Here is a 23,244-nt window from a genome sequence, read left to right on the forward strand (position 1 = left end):
GGTGGACTGTTGGATCAGACGGACAGCCATCCAGAAACCATCCAGAAGGTCCTCAACAACCTGAAGGAGGAGAACAGTGATGAAATCTCCCCAGACAGAAGCATCAACATCTTCCACTGTCTGATGGAGATGAAGGATCAGTCAGTCCATCAGGAGATCCAAGAGTTCCTGAAGTCAGAGAAGAAATCAGAGAGGAAACTGTCAGAGATCCACTGTTCAGCTCTGGCCTACCTGCTGCAGATGTCAGAGGAGGTTCTGGATGAGCTGAACTGCAGCAGTACAACACCTCAGTGGAGGGACGACGTCGCCTGATTCCAGCTGTGAGGAACTGCAGGAGGCCGAGTAAGTCCAGATGTGATTAAGAACACAGGCTGTTAACAGCAGACATGAGTGACTCTGTCAGGAAAAGGCTCCATTGAGTGATCTCACCAGACACTTTGTTCTTCTAGTGTTGTCCAGTGTTAGAAGCTTTTAAATTCCATGTCTGAAGGTTAAAGGTCATCTTGTTCTCAGCTACAGCTGGGAATTTAACTTAAAAGCCATCTCTGTTCTGTTTTATACCTCCTAAAGAACATCTCCATTTCTGACCGATTATTTTTGGGTGACTATCTGAAACACCAGATGTTCTGTCGACTGTTTTCCTGTTCAGGTTTTCAGAAACGAGTGTGGACTCAACATATCTGCTCATATCTAACAGGTTGTATTTTGTCTTTATTCAGTTTGAGCAGCTGTGACTCTCTGGCCTCAGCGCTGAGGTCCAATCCCTCCCATCTGAGGGTTCTCTGGAGCTGAACTACAAGAATCTTTTTTCTTCCTTAATTGAGGAAAATAAGAGCAACCCCAGGTTTCGTTTTAGCACTGTGGCCAAATTAGCCAAGAGTCACAGTGTTTTAGATCCACGTTTCCCTTCTTCCCTTAGTGGTGAAGACTTCATGAGCTTCTTCACTGATAAAGTTCTAGCTATCAGAGAGAAAGCTAATCCAAACAACTGGACCATCACCAGATGTGCCGACTGTGGGAACATACAGGGTCTCCAACGAGCCCTTAAGCTCCTTCACCCCTATACATTTTTCTGAGGTGTCATCGCTAATTCAGAAATCCAAGACCACCACGTGTCTTTTAGATCCCATCCCAACACACCTGTTGAAGGATGTTTTACCATTGATAGGCAGTTCTATCCTGGACCAGATCAATGGTTCTTTAGTGTCAGGTTATGGACCCCGGTCCTACAAGGTGGCAGTGATTAAGCCGTGTTTAAAAAAACATCACTGGATCCTGATGTCTTAGCAAATTACAGGCCGATATCCAACCTTCCTTTTATCTCTAAAGTTCTTGAGAAGGTGGTGGTGACTCAGTTACTACAGCACCTGCAGAGGAACAGCCTGTTTGAGATGTTTCAGTCAGGCTTTAGAGCTCACCACAGCACAGACACAGCACTTCTTAAAGTCACTAATGATCTTCTCATAGCTTCAGATCATGGACTGGTCTCTATGCTGGTTCTGCTGGACCTCAGTGCTGCTTTTGATACAGTTGATCACAGCATCCTGTTACAGAGACTGGAACATGTGATTGGGATTAAAGGGACAGCACTAGACTGGTTTAGATCATATTTATCTGCTAGATACCAGTTTGCTCATGTCCATGGTGTTCCCTCCTCATACAGTAGGGTTAGCCATGGAGTTCCTCAAGGTTCTGGACTTGGACCAATCCTCTTCACCTTGTACATGCTTCCCTTAGGGAACATTATTCAGCAGCATGGGATAAATGTTCATTGTTATGCTGATGACACTCAGCTTTATTTATCCATGAAACCAGAGGAAACAGAGAAGTTAGTGAAGCTCCAGACCTGTCTTAAAGACATAAAGTCCTGGATGTCCTCAAATGTCCTCCTCCTTAACCCAGGAAAAACTGAGGTCATGGTGTTTGGTCCTGAACCTCTCAGGGATAGATTGGATCACATGATCACTCTAGATGGTATCTTATTAACATCTAGTCTCTCTGTGAGGAATCTAGGAGTAACTTTTGAACAAAATCTATCCTTCAACTCACACATTAAATTAGTCTCTAGAAGTGCCTTTTTTCACTTGAGGAACATCACAAAGATCAGGAAGCTGCTGACGCGGCATGATGCTGAAAAGTTAGTCCACCATTTCACAGTTCTGACAGGTATTGACCACAGAGATCACATGACTCCTGTACTGGCGTCTCTTCATTGGCTGCCCGTTAAATTTAGAATAATTTTTAAAACCCTTCTTTTGATCTACAAGGTCCTCAGAGGCCTAGCTCCATCCTACCAGGAGGAGCTAGTGATACCTTATCAGCCCAATAGACCGCTCCACTCTCAGAATGCTGGTCTACTTGTGGTCCCCAGAGTTTCTAGGAGTAGAATGGGGGGGGCCGAGCATTTAGCTACCAGGCCCCCCTGCTATGGAACCAGCTCCCTGTCCAGGTACGGGAGGTTGACTCCATCTCTTGTTTTAAAATTAGGCTTAAAACCTTCCTCTTTGAAAAAGCTTATTGTTACTAATTCAGTAGTTCCAGTTACTATCATAGACAGACAAATTATCATACTTAGGGGGTCGTCTAATCGTTAGGTCACATCTTAGCTATGCTGTTATAGGCCAAGGCTGCCGGGGTCCGGAAACATGATCACCTGACAGGCCTCTGTCACCCTACTGTGTCATGGTTTCCTCTCCCTCTCCCTCTCCCTCTCCCTCTCCCTCTCCCTCCCCTCTCCCTCTCCCTCTCCCTCTCCTCTCCTCTCCTCTCCTCTCCTCCTCTCCTCTCCTCTCCTCTCCTCTCCTCTCCTCTCTCTCTACCCAGCCTCCCCATCAGCAGGAGGGTCCCCCTACATGAGCCTGGTCCTGCTCAAGGTTTCTTCCTGTTAAAGGGGAGTTTTTCCTTGCCCCTGTTGCTTGTCTGGGGTTAGGCCCTGGGATTCTGGAAAGCGCCTTGAAACAATTTTGATTGTAAAAGACGCTATATAAATAAAGATTGATTTGATTTGAGATTGATTTGAGTCTAGAGGATTCAGGAGTGAAACTGCTCTGTTCTGGACTGGAGAGTCTAAACTGTAAGCTGGAGACTCTCAGGTCAGTTCAGCTGTGTCTAAAGTCCATATTTCATTCATCTACAAAGATTCCAAGCAGATTTTTTTGGAAGTAAGCAAAGCAAAATCTGAACACGTCTGACTGAAACAAATAGGATTTATTGTGGTTTTTAGATTGAATCACTGCAGGTTATCAAAAAAAGGTGCCAGTTATTTTCTCACTGCAGGGAAGAGCTCAAAAAAGCATCTTAAACTCTGAAAACATGAAAATTATACAGAGACATCATTGATTTATTGATTCAGTTGTTATCCAGAATGTATTAGAAATGATCCTGTTTGATAAAAATGCAGTGAATTGGGATTATTTAACTACAACCTCTACAGATTATTTACCTTCATCACAGTCTCATCACTATTTCTGATGTTTCCTCAGGATGGACGAGGACAGAGCAGAGTCCACAGTGTCCAGCTGTGTGTCCCTGAAGAGTGACCGGTCCAAAGATAGAGTGATAGACTTCAGAAGTTCAGAGAAAATGTAAGAAAACTAAAGCGTGATGATGTGTTTGTGTGACAGCTGTTAGTCACATTAACAGCAGCAGGTTGTGAGTTTATTATTGGAGATGTTTAACACTTAAACCTCAGACAGTCATATAGTTACAGACTTAATGTGAATATTGTTGATTAGAAACAATAATCATGTTTAATCTGAAAGATGAATTCAGACATAAATGCTGGAACAATATTGAGTCTTGATCAGGTTCTTTCATCCTATAAATCAAAGGACTAATAGAGATGTGTTTCATAGTGAGAGGGGGGAGCACATCCTATCAAACTGGGACCAGTCAGCTCCACCAGGAGAGTCCTCTTGTTCACAATCTGGAAGCAGATCTGGAGATGCTGAAATGAAGCCCAAACAAAGTAAAACTGTTCAATATAAAATTGAACTTGTGATGTCATGAATTTGTAGTTGTGTTGATGATTTATTATAGATGGAAATCATTGGTTTACTTATGTTCAGGAAGTGATCTGCAGGAGGTGATAGAAGGTCATAAGATCAGTCTGAAGAGAAGATGTGAACATGTGACTGAAGGAACTCATGAAGCAGGAAGTGGAACCCTGCTGAACAAGATCTACACTGAGCTCTACATCACTGAGGGACAAAGTGAGGAGGTGGACACACAACATGAGGTGAGACAGCTTGAGAGAACCTCCAAGAAGAACATCCAGGACACTCCAATCAAGTGCCAGGACCTCTTCAAAGTCTTATCTGAGCAACAGAGACACATCAGAGTGGTTCTGACCAACGGTGTCGCCGGCGTTGGAAAAACCTTCTCAGTGCAGAAGTTCAGTCTGGACTGGGCAGAAGGTTTGGAGAACCAAGACATCAGTCTGGTGCTTCCGCTCTCATGCAGGGAGCTGAACTTGATGAGAGATGAGCAGCACAGTCTTCTCTCACTGCTTCATGTTTTCCATCCAACATTACAGAAGATCAGAGCAGAAGATCTGACTGTCTGGAAACTTCTGTTCATCTTTGATGGCCTGGATGAAAGCAGATTTTCACTGGATTTCAACAAGCATCAGCTCATCTCTGATGTCACACAAGTATCGTCAGTTGACGTGCTCCTGGTGAACCTCATCCAGGGGAACCTGCTTCCCTCAGCTCTCATCTGGATCACCTCCAGACCTGCAGCAGCCTATCAGATTCCTCCCTGGTGTGTTGACAGGATCACAGAAGTACGAGGCTTCACTGACTCCCAGAAGGAGGAGTACTTCAGGAGGAGGTTCAGTGATGAAGATCTGTCCAAGAGAATCATCTCACACATCAAGGCCTCCAGGAGCCTCCACATCATGTGTCTGATCCCAGTTTTCTGCTGGATCACTGCTATAGTTCTGGAGGACATGATGACCACAGACCAGAGAGGAGAGCTGCCCAAAACCCTGACTGACCTCTACTCACACTTCCTGAGGGTTCAGATAAAGAGGAAGAAGCAGAAGTATGGAGGAAAGCAGAGACCAGAGGAACTGACTGAGGCTGATAAAGAACTCCTTCTGAAGTTGGGTCGGCTGGCGTTTGAACATCTGGAGAAAGGAAAGATCATGTTCTACTCTGAAGACCTGGGGCAATGTGGACTGGACGTCTCCGAGGTGTCGGTGTACTCAGGAGTTTGTACAGAGATCTTCAAAAGAGAGAGTGTGATCTTCCAGAAATCAGTCTACTGCTTTGTTCATCTGAGCATTCAGGAGTTTCTGGCTGCCGTCTACATGTTCCACCGTTACACCAGGAAAGACACAGTGGTTATAAATCAGTTCCTAAAATATTCGAAACCAAACAACTTTTCCTGGTTTGCTGGGTTGTTTACAAATTACGATCCAGCCACATTTCTTGATGACTTCCTCCGGAGAGCACTAATGAAATCTCTTGAAAGTAAAAATGGCCACCTGGACTTGTTTGTTCGCTTCCTTCATGGTCTCTCTCTGGAGTCCAATCAGAGGATCTTGGGTGGACTGTTGGATCAGATGGAGAACCGCCCAGAAACCATCCAGAAGGTCCTCAACAACCTGAAGGAGGAGAACAGTGATAAAATCTCCCCAGACAGAAGCATCAACATCTTCCACTGTCTGATGGAGATGAAGGATCAGTCAGTCCATCAGGAGATCCAAGAGTTCCTGAAGTCAGGGAAGAAATCAGAGAGGAGACTGTCAGAGATCCACTGTTCAGCTCTGGCCTACCTGCTGCAGATGTCAGAGGAGGTTCTGGATGAGCTGAACCTGCAGCAGTACAACACCTCAGTGGAGGGACGACGTCGCCTGATTCCAGCTGTGAGGAACTGCAGGAAGGCCGTGTAAGTAAAGATTTTTGGGGCCGGACATCGGCGTTTAAATCAAGCGAGTGGATCATGTCAGGTAACTAATGACACGTGACTATTTTGCTTCATTTGTTCAGCGTAAAAACAGCCGGCCTCGTTGGTTTAAATGGGTGTTTTAGGTCTTTGTGGCGGTTCCGTTTGGAGCCTTTATGTGACCCACAAAGTTGTTTGACCCTTTCGACACCCGTTAGGTGGCAACTTCATCACTAGCAACAAAAGGTGCAGTGAAAATGATTGGAAGGAAAACAGGCAGATATAACAGAAGCTGAGGGCAATCGATGCAACCAGAGACTCTGATGTCAACGATCGGATCGCTGAATTAAGACTTGACGCACGATCGTACAAATTGTATGAAATGCAAAATATCCAAAGAGCCGATAGACAGATAAAAAGATGCACGTTTCTTTAAACCATTTGCTATAATCATTTTAAATATTGAGTAATTATGAGCTGTTCTAAAATAAGACAAATGTTGAGAATAATTCAGTTGCATTTCAAATCTGATGGTCGTTCAAACTGTTGCTCTACGGCCGGGGTGGCCACCCAGTCAGAGCCCAAGAGCCACATTTTTTACTGTGTTACCACAACGAGCCACATCATACACATGGGCACACATGAACATCACCTCATCCCCTCCTCACACACACAGACCTCTGCTTAGCCAGATTTATTGTAAATGTCACACACCAACATGATAATGACAGAATTTGACCTCTACAGACCACGGGCCAGTCATTTTTAACAATGAACATTGTGTGCACTGTCTCACACACACAAACTCCACAAACAAAAATATAATAATTAAAATATCTTTTTTTCCTCTTACTATGCATGTTGCTTAGTGGGACTTCTGGCATTCCTTGCTTTGAACAATCCTCTTCAAATCTGCCTTGTATTCAGTTCTTTCCCACGGGTGTCAGTCAGAACAGATCGATGCTTTGGTTTCACGTGTTTCAGGATAGAAAACACAGACTCGCAGACGTATGTTGACCCAAATATTGACAGGATCTTAAGCGCAGCCCGTTTGACATTGGGGTATTTTTCCATTGGCACACTTTTCTAAACTGTAAGCTGGAGACTCTCAGGTCAGTTCAGCTGTGTCTAAAGTCCATATTTCATTCATCTACAAAGATTCCAAGCAGATTTTTTTGGAAGTAAGCAAAGCAAAATCTGAACACGTCTGACTGAAACAAATGGGATTTATTGTGGTTTTTAGATTGAATCACTGCAGGTTATCAAAAAAAGGTGCCAGTTATTTTCTCACTGCAGGGAAGAGCTCAAAAAAGCATCTTAAACTCTGAAAACATGAAAATTATACAGAGACATCATTGATTTATTGATTCCGTTGTTATCCAGAATGTATTAGAAATGTTCCTGTTTGATAAAAATGCAGTGAATTGGGATTATTTAACTACAACCTCTACAGATTATTTACCTTCATCACAGTCTCATCACTATTTCTGATGTTTCCTCAGGATGGACGAGGACAGAGCAGAGTCCACAGTGCCCAGCTGTGTGTCCCTGAAGAGTGACCGGTCCAAAGATAGAGTGATAGACTTCAGAAGTTCAGAGAAAATGTAAGAAAACTAAAGCGTGATGATGTGTTTGTGTGACAGCAGTTAGTCACATTAACAGCAGCAGGTTGTGAGTTTATTATTGGAGATGTTTAACACTTAAACCTCAGACAGTCATATAGTTACAGACTTAATGTGAATATTGTTGATTAGAAACAATAATCATGTTTAATCTGAAAGATGAATTCAGACATAAATGCTGGAACAATATTGAGTCTTGATCAGGTTCTTTCATCCTATAAATCAAAGGACTAATAGAGATGTGTTTCATAGTGAGAGGGGGGAGCACATCCTATCAAACTGGGACCAGTCAGCTCCACCAGGAGAGTCCTCTTGTTCACAATCTGGAAGCAGATCTGGAGATGCTGAAATGAAGCCCAAACAAAGTAAAACTGTTCAATATAAAATTGAACTTGTGATGTCATGAATTTGTAGTTGTGTTGATGATTTATTATAGATGGAAATCATTGGTTTACTTATGTTCAGGAAGTGATCTGCAGGAGGTGATAGAAGGTCATAAGATGAGTCTGAAGAGAAGATGTGAACATGTGACTGAAGGAACTCATGAAGCAGGAAGTGGAACCCTGCTGAACAAGATCTACACTGAGCTCTACATCACTGAGGGACAAAGTGAGGAGGTGGACACACAACATGAGGTGAGACAGCTTGAGAGAACCTCCAAGAAGAACATCCAGGACACTCCAATCAAGTGCCAGGACCTCTTCAAAGTCTTATCTGAGCAACAGAGACACATCAGAGTGGTTCTGACCAACGGTGTCGCCGGCGTTGGAAAAACCTTCTCAGTGCAGAAGTTCAGTCTGGACTGGGCAGAAGGTTTGGAGAACCAAGACATCAGTCTGGTGCTTCCGCTCTCATGCAGGGAGCTGAACTTGATGAGAGATGAGCAGCACAGTCTTCTCTCACTGCTTCATGTTTTCCATCCAACATTACAGAAGATCAGAGCAGAAGATCTGACTGTCTGGAAACTTCTGTTCATCTTTGATGGCCTGGATGAAAGCAGATTTTCACTGGATTTCAACAAGCATCAGCTCATCTCTGATGTCACACAAGTATCGTCAGTTGACGTGCTCCTGGTGAACCTCATCCAGGGGAACCTGCTTCCCTCAGCTCTCATCTGGATCACCTCCAGACCTGCAGCAGCCTATCAGATTCCTCCCTCGTGTGTTGACAGGATCACAGAAGTACGAGGCTTCACTGACTCCCAGAAGGAGGAGTACTTCAGGAGGAGGTTCAGTGATGAAGATCTGTCCAAGAGAATCATCTCACACATCAAGGCCTCCAGGAGCCTCCACATCATGTGTCTGATCCCAGTTTTCTGCTGGATCACTGCTATAGTTCTGGAGGACATGATGACCACAGACCAGAGAGGAGAGCTGCCCAAAACCCTGACTGACCTCTACTCACACTTCCTGAGGGTTCAGATAAAGAGGAAGAAGCAGAAGTATGGAGGAAAGCAGAGACCAGAGGAACTGACTGAGGCTGATAAAGAACTCCTTCTGAAGTTGGGTCGGCTGGCGTTTGAACATCTGGAGAAAGGAAAGATCATGTTCTACTCTGAAGACCTGGGGCAATGTGGACTGGACGTCTCCGAGGTGTCGGTGTACTCAGGAGTTTGTACAGAGATCTTCAAAAGAGAGAGTGTGATCTTCCAGAAATCAGTCTACTGCTTTGTTCATCTGAGCATTCAGGAGTTTCTGGCTGCCGTCTACATGTTCCACCGTTACACCAGGAAAGACACAGTGGTTATAAATCAGTTCCTAAAATATTCGAAACCAAACAACTTTTCCTGGTTTACTGGGTTGTTTACAAATTACGATCCAGCCACATCGCTTGATGACTTCCTCCGGAGAGCACTAATGAAATCTCTTGAAAGTAAAAATGGCCACCTGGACTTGTTTGTTCGCTTCCTTCATGGTCTCTCTCTGGAGTCCAATCAGAGGATCTTGGGTGGACTGTTGGATCAGATGGAGAACCGCCCAGAAACCATCCAGAAGGTCCTCAACAACCTGAAGGAGGAGAACAGTGATAAAATCTCCCCAGACAGAAGCATCAACATCTTCCACTGTCTGATGGAGATGAAGGATCAGTCAGTCCATCAGGAGATCCAAGAGTTCCTGAAGTCAGGGAAGAAATCAGAGAGGAGACTGTCAGAGATCCACTGTTCAGCTCTGGCCTACCTGCTGCAGATGTCAGAGGAGGTTCTGGATGAGCTGAACCTGCAGCAGTACAACACCTCAGTGGAGGGACGACGTCGCCTGATTCCAGCTGTGAGGAACTGCAGGAAGGCCGTGTAAGTAAAGATTTTTGGGGCCGGACATCGGCGTTTAAATCAAGCGAGTGGATCATGTCAGGTAACTAATGACACGTGACTATTTTGCTTCATTTGTTCAGCGTAAAAACAGCCGGCCTCGTTGGTTTAAATGGGTGTTTTAGGTCTTTGTGGCGGTTCCGTTTGGAGCCTTTATGTGACCCACAAAGTTGTTTGACCCTTTCGACACCCGTTAGGTGGCAACTTCATCACTAGCAACAAAAGGTGCAGTGAAAATGATTGGAAGGAAAACAGGCAGATATAACAGAAGCTGAGGGCAATCGATGCAACCAGAGACTCTGATGTCAACGATCGGATCGCTGAATTAAGACTTGACGCACGATCGTACAAATTGTATGAAATGCAAAATATCCAAAGAGCCGATAGACAGATAAAAAGATGCACGTTTCTTTAAACCATTTGCTATAATCATTTTAAATATTGAGTAATTATGAGCTGTTCTAAAATAAAACAAATGTTGAGAATAATTCAGTTGCATTTCAAATCTGATGGTCGTTCAAACTGTTGCTCTACGGCCGGGGTGGCCACCCAGTCAGAGCCCAAGAGCCACATTTTTTACTGTGTTACCACAACGAGCCACATCATACACATGGGCACACATGAACATCACCTCATCCCCTCCTCACACACACAGACCTCTGCTTAGCCAGATTTATTGTAAATGTCACACACCAACATGATAATGACAGAATTTGACCTCTACAGACCACGGGCCAGTCATTTTTAACAATGAACATTGTGTGCACTGTCTCACACACACAAACTCCACAAACAAAAATATAATAATTAAAATATCTTTTTTTCCTCTTACTATGCATGTTGCTTAGTGGGACTTCTGGCATTCCTTGCTTTGAACAATCCTCTTCAAATCTGCCTTGTATTCAGTTCTTTCCCACGGGTGTCAGTCAGAACAGATCGATGCTTTGGTTTCACGTGTTTCAGGATAGAAAACACAGACTCGCAGACGTATGTTGACCCAAATATTGACAGGATCTTAAGCGCAGCCCGTTTGACATTGGGGTATTTTTCCATTGGCACACTTTTCCAGAACTCAATGGCCCCTTCCCTTAAAGCAGGTTTCAGTTGGTGCTCCTCACAAAGATCGATAATCTCCAACTCAGCTGCAGCCTCATCTGTGACCAGCGGGGCTTTAAAACACTGCGTCTCCACATTAAATGGGGCAATGAGGAATGCAATCTGTGGCCTTTTAAATTGTAGATCACGGAACCGGGTCACGAAGCTTTTGTGCAGGTTTTCTCGTTTGGCTGTGCATTTTTCCTGCCATTTTGAAGGCGAACTTGACACTAATTGTTTACTCAAAAGATCTTGTCCCTACTGAGAAACTTTGCGATATTTTCATCTAACGCGCATGCGCCTTTGGCGAAAGTACCGTATTGAACTCAAGCGAAGCGAACACGCACATTAAAAAAAACACAAACCCAAACTTCGATATGAACGTTAGAGCCGCATGAAACCAGGCAAAGAGCCGCATGCGGCGGGTTGGCCAGGCCTGCTCTACGGTGTTGAATTTAGTTTTTCCAGGAAATGAGCTACATTTGTGTTGAGGTAGATTCTCAGATAAGTTGATTAGAAATCCCAAAGTTTGACTCACTATTTTTGTTTCATACACAACAGACTGCCTGGTAGTTTTCTTTCAAAGAGTCATTGGGAAGTTGTAGCCTCAGCAATGACGTCAAACCCTTCTCATCTACGGGAGCTGAGCTTAAGCGAGAACCAAAACCTGATAGTAAAGTTACTGTCTTCTGCAATGATGCATCCAAACTGCAGACTGGAGACGCTCAGGTCAGGAGGCCTCTGTTGGTCTTTCCTAAATTTCTTTACATTTTCTGCTTTTCTCTTCATTTTCATATTTAGAAATGTGTTTTTATTTGCCCCATTTATTGGTTTTCCAGGTTGTCGCACTGCAGTTTATCAGATCTTAGCTGTGACTCTCTGGCCTCGGCGCTGAGGTCCAATCCCTCCCATCTGAGGGTTCTGGAGCTGAACTCCAACATTCTAAAGGATTCAGGGGTGAAGCTGCTCTCTTCTGGACTGGAGAATCTAAACTGTAAGCTGGAGACTCTCAGGTCAGTTCAGCTGTGTCTAAAGTCCGTATTTCATTCATCTACAAAGATTCCAAGCAGATTTATTTGTAACTAAGCAAAGCAAAATCTGAACTCGTCTGACTAAAACAATGGGATTTACTGTGGTTTTTAGATTGAATTGTTGCAGTTTATCAGAGATCAGCTGTGACTCTCTGGCCTCGGCGCTGAGGTCCAATCCCTCCCATCTGAGAGAACTGGACCTGAGTGGGAACCAACTGCAGGATCCAGGAGTGAATCTGTTCTGTGACTTTCTCCAGGATCCTCTCTGTGAACTGGAGACTCTCAGGTCAGTCACCCTCCATTCAGTTCTGTAATTAAGATCATGTGAAAGTGCCAAATATAAAATTAAAATATTTTTGGTCAGGTTGTCTCTCTGCAGTTTATCAGAGATCAGCTGTGACTCTCTGTCCTCGGCGCTGAGGTCCAATCCCTCCCATCTGAGGGTTCTGGACCTGAGTCAAAACCAGCTGAATGATCCAGCAGTGAAGCTGCTCTGTGGTTTTCTCCAGGATCCTCTCTGTAAGCTGGAGACTCTCAGGTCAGTCAGAGATGATCCAGTACTTTCCCAGGTGTAACTAGTTAGACAATAAATGTTTACATGTTTGATCTTTGTTATAAACGTAGTGTTACAGTTCTCAGAAAAAAGACCACACAGGACAGATTTGCAGTATTAAATTGGTTGTGGAAATCTGTCCCATGTGAGGATGGTCATCAATGACTAGAAAGGAAGTATCAGTTGTAGATTTGTCTTGTTTTATTTTAGGCTGGCCACAAAACCGCCCAAACATTCAGACACATCAAAAATGGTTCTTCCTGTCTTTTAAAGATCAGAAGGAAAACTAGCAAACCCAAAAAGAAAGCTGCTGCAGTGTGCCATGCCCCTTCTCTACTGAGAAAAGCCATCCCAAAAAAGAGAAAAGCCCAAGTGTGAAGTGAGCACCCTGTTAAACCTTGGTACCGAAAGCCTGCAATCATTCTCATCTTAGGTGGCTTCATTCCAGCCAGAAGCCCAAACCTGCCTCCCTCTTAAAGGGGCAGCAGGTCAGTCCAACCACAGAAACCTTCATGAAGATCTGAAGCTTTCAGCATCCACAATTGTTGCACCTCACTTCGATTGGAGTCCAAATCAGAAGTCAACAAGTTGATTCTACACCAATTCTACACAATGCAACCATTTTAAAAAGGTTTCCATGCATAAGGTTTCACACATTTTTATAGAAATCTGTCTGTTCATCGCCTCCTTCTTTTGTAATGATCATCAAAGAAAATGACCTTATTTGAGTTTTTCTCCTCACAAATATGACTTTCTATGAACGATGCAATAAATGCAGCTTGCAATCTAAGACAATATGGAAGTATGTGTATATAATAGTAGTGGAAGTAGTTCATAAAATAATACATCAACCAAAAATCCTAATTTTATACAATCTAATATAAAACAGTAGAGAAGACTCTTTCTGCAGAGACACTGGTGGCAGGAATGCAGAAGTATCACCTGCTCAACTTGGAAGGTGGAGCAGAAACCACCAGCTGAGAAGGTCCTCAGCGAGAGGAAGTGGTGGAGAACCATGAAACTTGCTAAGCTCCACCTCAGCTCCAGACGGGAGACGGGCTGAGCTGGAGCTGTGGCACCAGGTATCGCCCAGAAGAGCCTCCAACAAACAAGCTCTTCTCTTGGGAGGAGAGGGCTTTGAATCTCAGCTCAGTGTGCTTGTCTCTAGTAGGTCGCAGCTGCACCTTTTCCTGAGGTCCTTGTTGATGCCCTGAGGGGAATTGATGCTCCTGCAATGTTTTCTGGCAGCATTGAGCTTGCAGTGGGGCAATCAAACACACTGTGGGGTGGCTCTCTTTCCTTTTCTCATCTGGAGAACAAGTGACACCAGCAGCCAATCATTGTTGGAGAAATGTGCGGTCAGGGGAACTATGCGTCCAGACTATAGCCACCCTTCCAGCATCCAGCAGTGTCTAAAACCTTTGATTTGGTTTCACCAGAGAGTGTAGGGATTGCAGGGTCGCTGCAGCATCGCCCACAAGCTGTCAGGAGTGGGTCGCTTTGTCCCAACTCCTGACAAGAGTTGAGTGCTATTGAGAAATGTGGTTTCACAAACCTGGAAGGTATTTTGACCTACACACACTTTACATACGGTGTAGATCTTGTCCAACCGCCCTGAAAGAACCCAAAATACGAACATACGGCAGATAAGCCAGTGCAGGACGAGAGGTTTGTTGCTTGTAAGCTGTGTTTTGCTCTGGTACATGTTGATTTTTATTTGTCTTCTCTCAAAATAATTGTTATTTTAGACTAAGTGACTGCAGGTTATCAGAGACCAGCTGTGATTCTGTGGCCTCAGCTCTGAAGTCCAACCTCTCCCATCTGAGGGTTCTGGACCTGAGTGAAAACACGTTGCAGGATTCAGGAGTGAAGCGGCTCTGTTCTGGACTGGAGAGTCCAAACTGTAAACTGGAGAGGCTCAGGTCAGTCTTCATTTTTCTACCTATATACCAGCTGCTAAGATGGTGAAGTGAGGCTGTTCTCAATACTGCTGTGATGCACGACATTAAAAAAATTCCTTGTAATATTGTGAATTCAGGTACGACCCAACTAAGAACTAACGTAGGTTTAGTACTGACGCAGATAACATGCAGACCTGCACCGTATAACCTTATCCTGCATTTTTCAGCTTGCTTTACTGCAGGTTATCAGAGATCAGCTGTGGCTCTCTGGCCTCGGCACTGAGGTCCAATCCCTCCCGTCTCAGAGAACTGGACCTCAGCCTCAACAAGCTGCAGAATTCAGGAGTGAAACTGCTTTGTGGTTTTCTCCACTTTCCAAACTGCCGACTGGAAACTCTGAGGTAAACACCATTCTCAAAAATTGATTTAAGATTGATTGATTTAAGGACAATGAAAAAGCCGACAGATGGTAACCAAAATTAGACAAAACTATGTGAGGGTGCCTGGTAGACACCAGCCAACGAGGAGGGAGATGGTGAGGGAGACAGGAAGTCATCTAAGACAGGTTGTGCCTTTAAAGATGAGCCACAGGTGAGATGGATCTCCATGATGAGATGGGAGGGAAAGAGGTGGGGAGAACCTGGGAAGAGTGAGGGCCAGAACAATATATATTCTCCTCTGGAACAGTGCAAACCTGAGAGGTTGGAATTGTGGTAATTACATATTACTATCATTTTTTAACCTGTAACTAAATTAAATATTTACAGATCATGTCTTTGATTAACATTTCAGATTAATACTGGTTTCACTTATAACCTTATAAAAGTTTCCCTTTTTTATTTAGATTAAGGGACTGCAGCTTATCAGAGATCAGCTGTGACTCTCTGGCCTCGGCGCTGAGGTCCAATCCCTCCCGTCTCAGAGAACTGGACCTCAGCCTCAACAATCTGCAGGATTCAGGAGTGAAGCTGCTCTGTGGTTTTTTCCACTTTCCAAACTGCCGACTGGAAACTCTGAGGTAAACACCATTCTCAAAAATGTCCATTATTCCATCCGAGGGTCCTCACACTTTCTGAGTGTGTGTGTTGTGCCCAGTTCCTTCAGGAGGGAGGGCCACGCGGTGACCACTTATTCATGATAAATTGATTTAAGGACAATGAAAAAGCCGACAGATGGTAACCAAAATTAGACAAAACTATGTGAGGGTGCCTGGTAGACACCAGCCAACGAGGAGGGAGATGGTGAGGGGGACAGGAAGTCATCTAAGACAGGTTGTGCCTTTAAAGATGAGCCACAGGTGAGATGGATCTCCATGATGAGATGGGAGGGAAAGAGGTCGGGAGAACCTGGGAAGAGTGAGGGCCAGAACAATATATATTCTCCTTTGGAACAGTGCAAACCTGAGAGGTTGGAACTGTGGTAATTACATATTACTATCATTTTTTAACCTGTAACTAAATTAAATATTTACAGATCATGCCTTTGATTAAACTTTCAGATTAATACTGGTTTCACTTATAACCTTATAAAAGTTTCCCTTCTTTATTTAGATTGAGGTACTGCAGTTTATCAGAGATCAGCTGTGACTCTCTGGCCTCGTCGCTGAGGTCCAATCCCTCCCGTCTCAGAGAACTGGACCTGAGTCAGAACCAGCTGCAGGATTCAGAGCTGAAGCTGCTGTCTGAGCTCGTAGAGAATCCAGACTATGGGCTGGAGACATTGAGTCAGTAGCTGGTTGAAGCCAGTCAACTCCCGCTCATCTGCTGCATCACTCACTGACCACTGGTGAAGAGCATCTGTGGAAACATCTGCCGTCTACTCCCTCCATAGATGAAAAATTCAGTTTTTAAAAAGCGGTGGTGGACTTTCAGGAGATCAGTCGATGGTCGACAAAGCAGAAGCAGCTTCGCCTTGAAGTTAAATTAGTTCCTGGTATCACACAATGCATCTTTATAAAGTTCTAAATGGATCCTCGACCACTCTTATAAGCATGAAAACATTCTCTTAATTGTCTCTTCAAATGTATTTATTATACGTTACTATTTACCGTTACTATTTACCGTTACTATTACTATTATACTATTACTGATTAGGTAGTAGTCGTTCTTGTTGCGCATGTGTTTAATGATGTAGTTGGCTCCATCCACAGCCGGCTTGATCTCTGCGTACAGCTGATCGCTCGCTCGCTCCTCCCTCTTCTTGTGGTTTCACAGCTACACACAGACACCAAAGCTCAGAACTCAAATGAAGCTACTGATGCTTCTATATCTCATGTGTTTAAATGTTTCTGGAAACGTACTCGCAGCGCTGAGCCTCCAGCGCACCTGCAGCTCGTTACGCCTAAATCAGGAAGACAATAGTTAACAGCAAACGAAATAATTAAAATAAAAAGAATAAGCTTAGAATAAGCAAGGGATTGCACAGTACACACAATTTAATTTTTATACTTTTTTGTGATTTTAGATTTGATATTTTCTTAATTTGAAACTTTACTGTGTTTACTTGTAACATGTGTTTATCTGCTTTGTGTTATGTGACTGAGGATCAAAACATTTTTACATGTATTTTTTGGCAAAAGGTAAAAAATACATTTGTGTAATTCTAATAGTTTAATATCATACAGTGTAAATATTTGCATGAGGAAGTTTATGTAATGACATTTTGGGTAGAAATAAAGTTGATGAGTCCTTATATTTTCTGTTAAGTTTAAATTTATTTTTTATTTTACTCTTTATTTGCATATTTGAATGAAATTTTAACGCAAAATTGTCTGCTCCTTTGTTTACTTCCGGTTCCTGTCGCTAATTTCCGGTCTCGTGAGCTAACTCTCGCTAGCTTGTCACTGACGGTGGTTGTCAGCGCAGCATCAGCGAGTCTCCAGCCCGGACGCGGCTCCTTCGTGCGTCCACAGAGGCTCCGTCTGTCTCCTACTGACTTGTATCTCTACATTTTGTCGTCGCTGCTGGTTGTCAAACGTTTGCTGGAACTTGTGGCGCTCGGCTGCCGGCGACGGCAACTATATCTGTTTTAAAGAAGCGGAGGAAACTGCGGAGGAGGTTCCGAGGATGAACCCTCAGTGCGCCCGCTGTGGGAAGATCGTCTACCCGACAGAGAAAGTGAGCTGCCTGGACACCGTGAGCTGGATGACCCGGAGAAGCGTCCTTTTAGTCCGTTTTAGCGAGGATGACAGAAACGGGAACCTTTGGGCAGGTCCTGTGAAGTTGGACACGTCGGTGACTGAGAAGTGGAAAGAAAACGACCCTTAAATAGCTTTTTAGGACTTAAATGGCAGATATCACAGAAAAAGAGCTCATCAATAACTGTAAATGAGCCAGACTTGCTGGTCAAACCAGGCTTTTGTCGGAAATCTGTTTTTTAAATGCATTTCTTTAAACTCTTAGAACACAGAGGAACTCTTTTATTGGGGGCAGAAAAGGTACATTTTTATCTGGTAAAATTCAGTCAAAAGAGCACTAAAAGCATGAATAAACTGAATCATGTAGATTCTAATGACATAAGCTGGAGCTCCTCCAGTTACAGCCCATAATGAGACTGCAACTGTTTCTGTGAAAGTGAACTTTTATACAGTTTACATTCTGCAGATTTCTGTCAAATTTCAATGCAAACATTCACGTTAATCGATATAATAGAAATCTGTTACACATCATGGATCAGTCAGTAATCTTGGACAACAGCAACGTTTAATCCTGGATCACTGCTCGATATATTTAAATGAACAAAGACGGCTGATACTGATTTAAGACAGAATTTGTGCATTTTGATGATCACATTCATCAGATTTTTAACCACTGATGGAAACATCCTGATTCATTTAAATCAGGGGGTCAAAGTCAAATGGACGGAGGGCCAAATAAAAATGTAGCTCCAAGCCGAGGGCCAGACTGATCCAATGTTCATTGAAACATTTTAAAATGACCGCATATAGTCTAGTGCAGGGGTCACCGACCTTTTTGAGACCGAGAGCTACTTCCTGGGTACTGAATAATGTGAAGGGCTACCAGTCTGATACACACTTCTGAAATAGCCAATTTGCTCAATTTACCTTTAACGAAATGTTATTATTAATAGTTAATGATATTCATCTCTGCAAAGACACTGATCATGTTAATGATTTCTCACAATCAATATCAACAATGATTTAACAAGATCGGGAACAGATAAATATCAATATGCAACACTTTATTTCTATATTTTGTCTTAGTGCAAGTGTTTTTCAAATTGAAATAAATGTTCAAAACCATTTTAAAATGATCACTTCTCCAACAGTCCTAGGAAATCACAATGTCCCATTTTTACCAGCCACTGACATTTTTTAACAAATCATGAATTACTTTGCACCACGTTTGTACAAATAATAAATCATGTAAAGTACAAAGATAAACTTTCAGATTTTAAAATAAATCTGATTACGTTTTGAACTTCACACTTCAGTCTGCAGATTTTTTCACATGAACATTTTAACATAAACAATTGTTACATTTTACAAACACATTTAACAAATTCTGAAGGAGACACCAAATCTGGTGTCCGTTTCTTTGTCCGTTGGGGGGAAGCCTGGCGTTGCTGCGGTTACCAGTGTGTTGTCCTCTGGTGGGGAACTTGACAGTGCAGCTCTGAGTGAGTCTGGCAGATGTGCATCAGTGAGGCGTCTTCTGTGTTGGTTCTTGATGAAGTTCATGTCAGAAAAGGCTGATTCACAAAGAGAGGTCGAACCAAAAAGGCTTGCAACCTCCATAGCTGCTGTACATACACCACTGTACTTTTCTGTGTCAACAAGGCACCAAAAGTTTGGTGCAGCCTGAGAGGCTTTGAGCTGCAGCTCATTTCACAATGTTCCAATTTCAATTTGCATCTGTGCAGCATCCAGGCTGAAGGTTGCACTGAACTGCTGAGCAATGCATGATATGTCCACGTTCATGAAAGGGTTAGAAATGAATGACACACATGGCTCAAGCTGATCCAGGTCACAAAACCTGTTCTCAAACTCTTGCCCAAGTCTTTTTATGAGCTGAGAGCACTTTTCTGCACAGAGGGGAAGTGCAGCACCTTTTGTCTGTAAATGCATCGAGAAAATGTTCATCTTGGCTTTAGATGCATTTACAGCACTGATCCTCTCAGCAACAGTCTCACCTTTGCCTTGCAGCTCCCAGTTCAAACTGTTCCGTTTCCCAGTAAAACGTTAAAAATGCAAGGTCCAGTGTCCAGTCAGTGTCCTCCAGCAGCGCGGCGTCTTCCCCTCTGGACTGCATGAACTCTTTTTCACTCAAAAGTGACAAAAAAGGAAGCAAAATCCGTCCCCTGCTGAGCCATCGGATTTCTGTGTGTAGGAGCAGGTCACCATATTCAGTTGGCAGCTCCTCCAACAGAACCTTGAATGTTCTGAGCTGTTTGGCTCTGGAGTGGATGCTGTTTCTGATCTTCACCACAGGAGTCATCACGTGCTCAAAGCCCATCACTCTGGCACATGAGGCCTACAGACAGCAGGAGCCCCGTCTGTAGTGGGCCGCTCATAGCGGGAGCCCCGTCTGTAGTGGGCCGCTCACAGGGGGAGCCCCGTCTGTAGCGGGCCGCTCACAGCGGGAGCCCCGTCTGTCGTCACTGATACCAGCTTTTCCAGCGGCACTTTTTTCTCCAGCAAAAACTCCTTCACCGCGTTATATGTGTCAACTCCCCTCGTTATATGTGTCAACTCCCCTCGTTATTTATGTGAACTCCCCTCGTTATATATGTCAACTCCCCTCGTTATATGTGTCAACTCCCCTCGTTATATGTGTCAACTCCCCTCGTTATATATGTCAACTCCCCTCGTAGTTGTCTTTAGGGGCAGTAGTGTGAGAAGTTCTTCTCTTGTGGAGAAAGAAACTTTTGTGTTGAAAATGATCTGTCTTCTTTCTTCTTTTCTGCCATCTTTTTATGGGTCAGTCATCTCCTCGTTCTGGCTGCGCCCGCTCGGCTGTTTGGTCGTAGCGATCTGCGTAGACGCTACGTTTTGGTCATGCGCATCATACTGACCTTTGAACTATACTAGGTCATAGTTCATTTATATTAAACATTTTTTTTAATATATTGTTATTTCCAGTTTGTAAGTGTGATTTAAACAAGAATCGCAAAAAAATAAATTAGATGCAGCTCATTGGTCAGTGGTGCTATTTGAGCTATTTTTAGAACAGGCCGGTGGGCGACTCAGGTGGTTCTGACGGGCGACCGGGTGCCCGCTGGCAACGTGTTGGTGACCCCTGGTCTAGTGAAGCAAACTGAACCAACTGAAAACCTAACAAATATTTTACAATATGATCAGATAAATAAAGCAATAGTTTCTTATGGCTCTGTCAGTCATTTTTAATTTTCAAGAGACACAAAAGACAAATTTGCTTTCTATAAAAATCCCCATAACATGAACATTAAATGAATGAAGCGGTATTATTCAAGGCACCATCAGTATATTTTCTCATTTAGCAAAAGTGGGCTAAATTTACTTCAAAGAAAAAAATTATAACAGCAATTTTCTATCATTCACTCAACTGAAATATTTTTAGAACATAATTGGATTGAAATACAATAACATAAAGTGCAAAAATCTATTAAGCAAAAACAAGACTTTCTTCAAGGAAAAGGCACATGTGCAGTGAAAAATATTTAACTTTTAAACTTGAGCTGAGTAATAATTGTAAATGTGTTATTGCAGCTTAATGTTCACTTGTTTGAGGCTGATACTTGGTGGTGTCTCATCTTTTGGACGAGTTCATCAATGTTGGGGGTCCGGCTCTGAGCTGAGGAACTCCTCACAATTGAGTGAAGGTGTTCAGCAGGAAGTCCACTTCTGTGTGATGTTTTGTTCAGCTTCATCAAAGAAAGCAGTTGTTCCCGCAGGTCTGTGCTGCCAAACACAGGCAACGTTGGAGCAGCCTGGATGTGTGTCGGGGAGGAAACGGGCAAACTCCGCAGCACCCACTGCCCCATGTGTTGCCTTCAGGGCATCACTGCATTGGAGCTCAATCACCTCCATTTGGAGCTTTGGTGCTGAGCTTTCCACCTCAACCTCAAATGGACGGCTGAGCAGTTCAAACCTGCTTTTTGGTGCTTTTAAGTCAGTGACTCGGCGTGGGAAGTCAGCGGCGAGAACACTCATTTAATCAGCAAACTGTGCGCTCGGGAACACACTGGTAGAGAGCTTCTCTTTCAGGGTCTGGCAGCTGGGAAAGTGGCTCAAGTTTCCTTTGTGCATCTGTGCCTCCCACAGAGTCCGTTTGGTTCTAAAGGCCTTCACTGTACTGTACATATCAGAGGGGACACCACCCCGACCCTGCAGCTGCAGCTTCATTGCATTCAGATGACTCGGAATGTCCCACAGAAAAGCCGTTTCACACAAGAACCTTTGGTCTGGGAGCTGAGTTGTGTCTTTCCCTTTGCTGTCCAAGAACATCCGATCTCCTCAGGAAGCTGGAAACATCTTTGCAGCACCTTTCCCTGGCTTAGCCATCGCACCTCAGTGTGATGGGGCAAATCACCATGCTGCGTTTCCCACTGGCTCAGAAACGCCTTGAACTGGCGCTGAATTAAACCTTTGGCTCTGATAAAGTTCCCTGCGTGCGTGATGGTGAACATTCCATGTTCCATGTTCAGGGCTTCAGCACACAACGATTCCAGGTGTATGATGCAATGATGAGCTGTCAGTTCAGCCGTAACGTTTTCCTCCTGCATCTTCTCCCGTATCTTGGCCACCAGTCCACTCCTGTGTCCACACATGGCAGGTGCTCCGTCTGTTGTCCAACCCACCAGTTTTTCCCGAGGCAGCTCCATCTCATTTCCACATCTTGACACCTCTTCATACAAATCATGTCCTGTGGTTGTGCCGTGCACAGGACGTAACGCCAGGAACTCCTCTGTCACGTTGAGGCTGGAGTCCCCTCTAATGTCGCTGCTCTCATCCACAGCCAGGGAAGATGCCATGAAATCTTTCCCCTTTTTCTCCAGCTGCTCTTTTAGATTGAGGGACAACAATGGTGTTTCTGCTCAGGCTCCCGTTTCAAAAGAGTTGCCTTTTGTCTGGGCAAACTTGCTCACAAACTTTAAGCATGCAGTGTTTGATGAAATCCCCCTCTGGAAATGGCCGGGCTGATTGAGCGATCTCTTCTGCCAGAATCAAACTGGCCTTGACAGCAGCCTCGCTTTGAGATTTGGCTTTTCTGAACAGAGCCTGTCCAGATTTGAGGCCTGGTTTTAACTCCTCAACCTTCTGTAGCTTTTGTTCCATGTCCATATTCTTGTCTTTGTCCACGTGTTTAGCTTCATGATGCCGTCTCAGATGATATTCTTTCATTACCGCCACCCTTTCTCCACACAGAAGACACCCAGGTTTCCCAGCTGCCTCCGTGAACATGTACTCCCACTCCCACCTTGTTTGAACCCCCGGTTCTCAGTGTCCACCTTCCGTTTTGCCATTTTATGGGTATCTGAAAGTTCACTTTTGCTGTTATGCTAATGACTACTGATAAATAATGAAATGAAGCCACCTCCCGCTCAGACTGTCACCGTTGCATTGTGGGAAATGTAGTATTGGCCTGTGTAAAACATCTGCAGCCTGTGGGCCGGTTCTAATAATAAATCAGTATCATCCCGGGGGCCATAGAAAACCCTCGACCTTGACTCTGACATATGAGCTTTAAATGATTTCTTTTGACTCCCATTTATTTGGCTGTTTGGATATCATCTTTGCTAGTGTGTGTGTGCGCGCGCACGCTCTATGGAACTGGCATAAAGGATGTTTTAAAATTAGTCTAAATTAAATAAAAATCCATCCATTCATCATTCCCAACAGGCGGTG

At 43.9% G+C, this 23,244-nt stretch overlaps 1 protein-coding gene across 3 annotated transcripts; it reads left to right on the forward strand.

The window, feature by feature from the left end:
- Positions 1–330: 330 nt before the first annotated feature.
- LOC130513405 (uncharacterized) lies at positions 331–17,946 on the forward strand. Of its 3 annotated transcripts, XM_057012114.1 has the most exons (16): positions 331–2,449; positions 3,483–3,584; positions 3,855–3,967; positions 4,068–5,892; positions 7,392–7,493; positions 7,764–7,876; positions 7,977–9,801; positions 11,476–11,643; positions 11,754–11,927; positions 12,058–12,231; positions 12,310–12,483; positions 14,247–14,420; positions 14,627–14,800; positions 15,244–15,417; positions 15,950–16,157; positions 16,406–17,946. In XM_057012114.1, the coding sequence occupies exons 1-15, from the start codon at positions 1,392–1,394 to the stop codon at positions 16,128–16,130; spliced, it is 6,531 nt and encodes a 2,176-aa protein (XP_056868094.1). In that variant the 5' UTR covers positions 331–1,391; the 3' UTR covers positions 16,131–16,157; positions 16,406–17,946. The 3 variants fall into 3 exon arrangements, with proteins under 3 accessions (XP_056868094.1, XP_056868093.1, XP_056868095.1); XM_057012113.1 differs by having other exon boundaries at positions 15,950–17,946; XM_057012115.1 differs by lacking the exons at positions 14,247–14,420; positions 14,627–14,800; positions 15,244–15,417; positions 15,950–16,157; positions 16,406–17,946 and adding an exon at positions 12,772–13,293.
- Positions 17,947–23,244: the final 5,298 nt, after the last annotated feature.

This window comes from Takifugu flavidus, chromosome 17, assembly GCF_003711565.1.
Source record: "Takifugu flavidus isolate HTHZ2018 chromosome 17, ASM371156v2, whole genome shotgun sequence".
In the NCBI taxonomy this organism is placed as follows: Eukaryota; Metazoa; Chordata; class Actinopteri; order Tetraodontiformes; family Tetraodontidae; genus Takifugu; species Takifugu flavidus.